We start from the raw sequence: 8098 nt of genomic DNA on the forward strand, positions 1-8098 counted from the left end.
CCCCCCCCCCCAGGTCCAGATTATGAAACATCTGCTGCTTTAGCCAAAGCCACTCCAGCTACACACACCTCTTTATGGTTGCTTACTTCCCTACTGTTCTTTAGGTTTCTCCTTCATCTGTTACTCTTTAGCTTGGTGTCTATGCCCCCTATTGTTCAGCCAGGGTTAATGTGTCATTTCTCAATCATTACTGGCTTTTGTTTTGGGCTCTTTTGTTTTTATTTATTTATTTWTTTTACTTTTTTCCACTTTGTGTCTTTTTCCTTATTCAATCCTGCCCCCCACCCCCAAAAAAGAAAACAATATAATAAAATGTCTTAATTCCATGCATCAACTCTAAGTTGAATTTTTTTCAAGCGGTACTTGTCCATGACAGAGAAACAGTCTCCCCATATTCTCAGTGATTGCTGACAAATACAGTAGAAGTTTAACGTGGCTTGCGTGTGTGTGCKTGTGTGCGCCCGTGTGTGTCCACGGCAGTTGGTGAGGTTGTTATTAGAAATCTAATGAATATTTCATTATTCAAATTGACGAGGAGTCTTATTAAAATATGAAGATGTTGAAATTAATTGTCAATTAGAGGTAGAGTGTCTTAATTTTAGAATATAAACGAGTGCAGCTGAGTGGCAACGTGTGTGCGTGCGTATGTGTGTGTGTGTGTTTCGAGGCGTCTGGATGATGTGTTGATCACAAGGGGATCAGCTGCCATTATCATCTAATGGGAAATCAGGAAGAGGCGTGTTCTGTCACCACTGGAGATGGGCCTCGGGGTCAGGGATTGGAGGAGGAGGGGGCAGAGGCGGAGCCTCGAGAATGGAAACAAAGCTTGGCCTCAATTAACGGTGTTCGACTGTTGCCGTGGTGATGGGGCAGGGTTGCCGCTTTAATGAAGTACCTGTTAAACAGCCCCGCCCCCCGCCGCCCTCTCCAAGTCAACTTAAATAGTACAGAGATGGGTCAAAGTAAAGAGGAGGTGATTCACACATTTTACATGAATCGAGACAACACACACACATCCAGTGGTTTTAATTAGACCTAAACTAGCTGCCCTGCATAGCTCTCCCAAAGAGACTGGGAGAACTGGTTCTGGTGTGTTTGTGTGTGTGTGTGTGTGTGTGTGTGAGACTGTGTATGCAAGGCTCTGCCTAATTGGGCCGAATTGGGCCGTGAAGACTTCGCCACCGCAAAGTGCATGTGTACATTCCCTTCATACAAACACGCTGTCGTGTGGTTTTGTTTTGGTAAGCGCCGGGGTTAATTGCAGCCAGGGTTGTGTGTATAAATACATGTGCAGTGTTCGGAGTGCGCAAATGTGTGCAGTTCTGTGCAAATGGTAGGGCCATATGTGCTCAGGAAGTGCTCAAGGATGTTTTGTTCAAATTTGAGTTGGTATTTGTAACGGTTCATGATTGAAACACCATATATGAGCAGGTTAAATGAATTCAGGTCTTGGACTATCACTGCTGCCTAATAAACTACATTTTCTGTGTTTGATCTCTTTTACATGAATCTTCCTGGTAAACCTGTTCTTAAGGYGACAGATCTTTYAAAGKGGGGTTCTGTGAACRGTTTATGAACAGTAAATATCTYATCTGTTAYAGAAAGCTCTTTGAATGTCCTCTGTTTGGAGAAATAGCTTAATTCTGACCAGATTGATGAGCTAATTGCTAGTCTTAGCAAGCAACACACAGACCACCCCTTAGATCATAATAAAACTTTAACTTTCCAAAACAAGATTGTTAAAAAAAGTTATCTTTGACAAGTAGGATACTTACAGTTCATACACTGTTCAAACCCCGTATTTTAAAAGCTGTTCGGTGGTTCATTTGGGGTGTTTTAAAAATTAGGAATGTCAGCTGTTTAATAATGAAAATACTGTATTCCTCAATATGAAAATGTACTTTTCTCTGTGCGTATTATTCTAGCTCAACCTGGYTTCTAGTGGCTCTCTGCTAAAGAGGGATACCGAGTACCCAGAGGGTCTTCCCCATCCCCCCACCTCAGCTGCCGCCCCAATCACCCCGCTGCGCCAGGGCCCCTCTGTCATCAGCTCTTCCAGCCTGCACACACACTCCCACTCCCACACGCACCCCGTCGGGCCCATACGGAGGCGCAACTCCGACAAGTACTGCACCCCAATTGCCTCAGGTAGACTCCAACATCCCTCTGCCATTTCCTCCCAATCTGAAGTAGACTTTCTTTTTGCATTCATAATATCTAGGCACTAGACACTAGGCATTAAGGAAGGGTCAATGACTGCTGTTCTGTTTTTGTCAGAGCTCGCCCAAAACTGTGAGTTCTACAAGAACGCTGATGTCAGGCCTCCCTTTACCTACGCCTCTCTTATACGCCATGTAAGTTTTGCTAGTTAAGTTTTTCTTTCTTTTTTTTTAAACTGTCTCCACTTGAATTAGCCTTTAAACTGTCCTTTTCCTGTGATCCTCAGGCCATTCTGGAGTCTCCAGACAGACAGTTGACTCTCAATGAGATCTACAACTGGTTTACACGAAAGTTTGCGTATTTCAGGAGAAATACTGCCACATGGAAGGTAAGGGAATGACCACTGAGGTACAGTATTGACTGGAGGAGTTATCACGTGACTATTCATGGTCTGAAAGAGCAGCAATATTGTTAAGGGAGAGGACATTGTGACGCAGTGTTGTTAGCTGAATGTGGTAACCATAGCATGTTAAATTTAGGTCAGCTCAGTTTGCCATTAACAACCATTATTTTGGATTGATAGAAATGCTTTTCAGTATCGTATCAGGTTCAAACATTTCAAAATCTACACATCTGCAATGAATTAGGTTTCTAATGGATAGAAGTTAACCAATGAAAAACTAATATTTTATGCAATTCTGTGCAAATCTACCCATGATAGATTATTTACATTGACAGCCCATCCCTTGCAATATGGTGTTGCGCTTGTACCACAGTGGTCAATCTTCTGAAACGTGCGTGATGCATCTAGTCAATACACCTCACTGAGAGTTACATACAATAAATGGTACTTAATACTCAAAACATTGAATTTCCTTTGATTTTAAAAAGCCATATCTCCTCTGTAAAGCTTTGAAAAACACTGCTCATTGTTGCTATTTCAAATTTGGGTTTCAATACAAGATATTATTTAAAAAAAATAACAAAACTAATACCCAAAGACAGTTAAATGATCAGAAAAACTAAAGAGTCATACATGAAAGTTTGGATTGAGGGATTTTATTTAGTGAGGGCAACATTTTGACACAAACCTAAAACATTGTACTGGTTTAATGCTGATTGCAGGGAGTTATTGTGGTTTTTGTGTGTGATTAATCTTTCAGTAAGCACATTCCTGCTTTTTTATCTCTGTTGAATAAAAAAAACATTTGCAGTCAAGATTTAGTGTTATTACGAACATTTTCCAAAATGACCTCACTTTGCAGAACATGTACTCCCTTTGAAGGCCCTAATTAAGCTTTTTATATTGTTCCTRTTTTTTATGCAAGACACTATTTCTGTCATTTTTTTATACAACATATATTTCACTTTCAGATTTAAATAATTTTTATTCCTTCAGCTCAGTATGTTGAGTATTTGACCCTTTATAACCGACGTAGCTGCTACACAGCCTCCTCACATTTAAAAAAACACACATGCAGAGCTAAAACACACTCCGTCTTTTCTTCTTCCTTGTCTCTTGTTGCACACACTTAGGCTGATCCCATCATTGGAGGTGCTGACCCATTTTTACAGAAACTCCACTCTAATTTAGGTGTGGGAAAGAGAGGAAGTGAGGAACAAACTGTGGGGAAAAATGAACGCTCTGAGGAAGGCAGAATGAAGATGATGGAGGAGGGATAGGTGCCACAAAGGTTAAGAGACAGGGCTGCAGGAATATCTTCGCCCCTCCTCATCTGACTTTTATGAATTTTAACTATTAATGCCCAGTGTCTGTTTCCTCTGCCATTCGTCTGGAGGACCTTTAAATAGAGCTCGCGTGGCCTTATGTATTTATGTAGCAGCTTGGTAAGTCAAATGGGGCCGTAGAGATGTACGTCCTTTAATAAGTTGTTATATTTCATGAGGGGAGCRGTGGTGTCAATGAATGGAAGTCATAGATCGCAGACAGAAAAATGAGAAAAAGATGAGAATGTGGAAAAGAAACATTGAAGAGAGAGGTGAATGTTAAAGGTATGGTTTGGAATTGTGTTCTGTGAGGTTGTTAGGAGTCATCATTATCTTACCTGCAGTGGAAGCTGTTCAGTGTGTTTTCAGTTCGGAGTATCAAGCAGAAGTTTTCTCCAGGGAGATGAGCGAACTGCTAATTAATCTGAAGCTGATACCGAAGAAGATTACTGCCATCTTAATTCTAATTGTTTACATAATTCTCAGTTATTTACCCTTAAGATTTAGTTGTTTATTGGCCAATACCAGTAATGATCAACGTGAAACTTGTGTTGCAAAATAAAAATGTTTAAGGCAGAAAAAGTACCTGATAGCAAAGTGATACGCTGTCAAAAMCAAACATCTTACTATCTGTTCAATCTACTGGTATTTTATTTATTTTTTTCACTTTCATTTGTTTCTATTAAACTGTTAATGACGTAGTCCAAGTTCTTCCAAGTAAGGGTTTCTGTAGTACATAGGGAAAGTTTCTGGGTGTGTGGGTTTGTCCTAACTATGATTGGCATGGTTCTTGGTGTGGGCGGAGTTTGTCTTGACTGTGATTGGCAGAGAGGATTATTGGGTATTGTGCTTAGGTGGACAGAGTTTGGCAAAACTGTGATTGGTCTGATTAACTTGTCTTGCTGGCCATTTAAAAGACATATAAAAATTGTTGTGAACACGTAAACAACCTTCTTTGACTTCAGCTTTAGAGCAGCTAGCACCGTCCTGTCTCAAGTAATGACTGATATTAATATTCATATTCCAAACAAGCTATCTTTTATCACATAGGTTAGGGCTATTTTAACCAAGCCGAATTGTTACACTTTCCTCCACATATACTATGTTAAAATTTTGTGTGTCTAGCGCTTTCCTATCTTTAATTATGACTAAACTTAATATTTATATTTATAAATATAAATGCTATGTGGACGTTTCGACCGAGATGCCCAGGTGCCCAGTGTTCATCCAACATAATTGTTATGGCTTCTTAAAACACAGCCCAAAATAGTCAATCCCATCTTTAACAAACTACACCCACAGAAGTCAAACCTACCAATCTTTGACAAACTCCTCCCAAACACCAAGAAACTCACACTTAGTGACTGCAGAGACCTTTTCAGTTTTTCACRGCACAACTAGCCTGGCCCTTGCCTACGCAGTTCCGCTCAATACGAGTTTGCCTTCACTGCTCCATCTGGGATTTCTCCCATTGACAAGGATTTCATCGGGAGCATTTCATCCAGGCCAATCAGAGAACATAACGTTGATTTTCTGCGCAGTGTCTGCAAGTTAGTTTAGCATACAGCAGTGGAGGAAGTGAATGAAGCCAGTCCGTGTTGATAAGGCTTCCAAATTAAATTTAATTTGCCTGACAAAGCAGCAGCTCTCATTTACAGTCGTCTCATTCGGCTCGGTACTTCTCTCCTCTCAGTAGGGTTGTTTACAGCACACGCGATTTCCAGTTAGCTTCTTAGCTTAGCCTCCTTCACAGTGGAGCTGGCATGCATACATCATGGCCAACCGATCCAATCATTTTAAACTTCAGCAGAGGCCACGCCTCCAGCAAGAATCGTTTCTCAATGCTGAGAGTCCAGACCCTCGTAWGAAGCAAAGTGAAGGACAAGGGGCTGGTTTTTACCAGGCTACAACACAACCAGATCAGTAAAGATTTACTTTCACGAAGGATTTTATTTGTCAGCCTTTAAAATAATTGAACTAAATGGAAAGGCTTCACTTTACAATTAATTGTGCAATAATCTTTTCCCAAACACTGTAAAGACATGAGCATTATTTCAGATCAATCAAGTTACAGTTTTATTATTATCTTTCACTGGAGATTGAGGAAAATGTTTGCTGCATTATTACATTCACGTTGTGACAAAACATTAGAAATCATCTCTGCTCAACAATAACATTTCCCATCAAATCACCTGAATACACACTGACTGAACTCTTACAAAGTAACATTCAAAGTGACATTTTTATAATTGATTTTTCATTTGACATTTCAAGCTCTATCCCACATATTACTTTTCATCTTACTTATTTTTAATATGTGACATGCTCACGTGTTTATTGTCTCTCCCTGAATGTGTTTGCCAAAACACAGAAACTTTGTTTCCTCAGTGTCACGCTCATTTTCAGCTTAAAGGTGATACCTGTTCCACCTGTGACCCTGAAATGAATTAGTTGGTTTTGTTGTTTTGTACCGTTGCGCCGAGCTCAGTTCAATCTTTCCGCTCAAATTTCTGTCTCCTGTTGTTGCCCTCGTCCCCCTTGCCCCCTCACCGCCCACCCCGCCCTCGCTCCCTCAGTCAGAACGTGGGGGTGGTTGGAGATGAGTGGCACATGTGCTGTGACCCACTGTAAATGACTGCTAATGTTTTAACTGCAAGAATTAGGCTTTCATCACGGAGACGAATGCAAATAGCACAGCCGCAACAGCGCCGGTGTCTGCTGTGTGTGTTTGTGTTTGTGTGTGTGTGTGTGTGTGTGTGTGTGTGTGTGTGTGTGTGTGTGTGAGTGTGTGTGTGTGTGTGTCTATTAATAAACGCAGAGAGGTACATGAAACAGGATGTGGTCGCCATGGTGCAAAGTCCTCCCACGCCTTGTTCTGTGTGTGTTTGTGTGTGTGTGTGTGTGTGTGTGTGTGTGTGTGTGTGTGTGTGTGTGTGTGTGTGTGCGTGCGTGCGTGCGCGCGCGCGCGCGCACCGATGATGACTGATTAGAAACAATCCCAGATAAAATAACGCTTCAAGAAAGCGCCTGCTCTGCATCAGCGCAGCTCAGGGAGCGACAGTATGAAGTGATGGGGTGACAAAAAAAGAAGAAAAACAACAAAAGCAAAATAAAAAGGTAAAGTTATGGTCAGCAGGTCACTTTAAACTTTTCTCTCCTTGTTTCGGCAGAACGCCGTGCGCCACAACCTGAGTCTGCACAAGTGCTTCGTTCGTGTCGAGAACGTGAAAGGTGCTGTGTGGACCGTGGACGAAGTCGAATACCAAAAGAGGAGACCACCAAAGATGACCGGGTAAGTTCTGGTGTTTAAGCAGAACCTGACGAGAGCGCGAGCGTATCGATGCTGGCAATGTGATTGGCCTAAATTGATCTGYTATTACCACCAGGAGGCAATGAATGACAAAAAGCTGGCTTGTGATGTGTTGTTTGTCGACATCATTAGTAAGCAGCTGTGTAAGATGCAAGACAGGGAAAGAAACACACACACACACACAAAAAAACCTTGTTAGCGTGTGTAAACAGATGTTCCCTCCCAACCACCAGGGATAATTACACACACACCTGCACGCCAGACAGCACACACTTTCTTCACATGTGTGTGCTTTAAACRGCTGTTTACAGTCTGTGGATGTTTCTGTCTGGGAAATATTTTGATATGTCATGAAGGTTTGATTGAGGGGGGATATTGCTTCACATGTGTGCGCAATCTGTTATCTTACTCTTTCCCCACTTTTGTTTTTTGTCTGCATGTTTTTGTGCAGAAGTCCCACTCTGGTGAAAAACATGATTTCAGGCCTGGGTTTTGGATCCCTAAACGCTACCTACCAGGTAAGTCACACACACGCTGCAAGCAGTCACAATCAAGGACACAGATATCAAATCCCTCTCATAATTAGCCGATTCCCCCAACTACCGTCGCACCGACTACCACCTCCACTCACACGCTCACCTCCCACCTCATTCACACACACTCCAACCCCACAACGTCCACACCAAACACACTTTCTGTGCGGCTGAAATGATTTATAGCGTCAAGTAGTTGTCAATTAAGGTTACTGCATAAAATTATCGTCTGTCCCAGAAAATCCACCTCTGAGCCAGTGAGAATTTCTTTTGTCTTTTCTTTTTATATATTTTTTCCTGTTGTGTGTGTGTGTGTGTGTGTGTGTGTGTGTGTGTGTGTGTGTGTGTGTGTGTGTGTGTGTGTGTG

At 41.7% G+C, this 8098-nt stretch overlaps 1 protein-coding gene across 1 annotated transcript in view; it reads left to right on the forward strand.

The window, feature by feature from the left end:
- Positions 1-7716, forward strand: part of foxp4 (forkhead box P4) — a gene marked incomplete at both ends in the record, with an annotated part of 28975 nt that extends 21259 nt beyond the window's left edge. The window contains 5 exon segments of the mRNA XM_014002076.1: positions 1926-2148; positions 2278-2354; positions 2447-2548; positions 7059-7180; positions 7650-7716. Coding sequence (XP_013857530.1) covers positions 1926-2148; positions 2278-2354; positions 2447-2548; positions 7059-7180; positions 7650-7716 — 591 coding nt within the window.
- Between the last annotated feature and the right edge of the window lie 382 nt (positions 7717-8098).

Source organism: Austrofundulus limnaeus, unplaced genomic scaffold, assembly GCF_001266775.1.
Source record: "Austrofundulus limnaeus strain Quisiro unplaced genomic scaffold, Austrofundulus_limnaeus-1.0 Scaffold11, whole genome shotgun sequence".
In the NCBI taxonomy this organism is placed as follows: domain Eukaryota; kingdom Metazoa; phylum Chordata; class Actinopteri; order Cyprinodontiformes; family Rivulidae; genus Austrofundulus; species Austrofundulus limnaeus.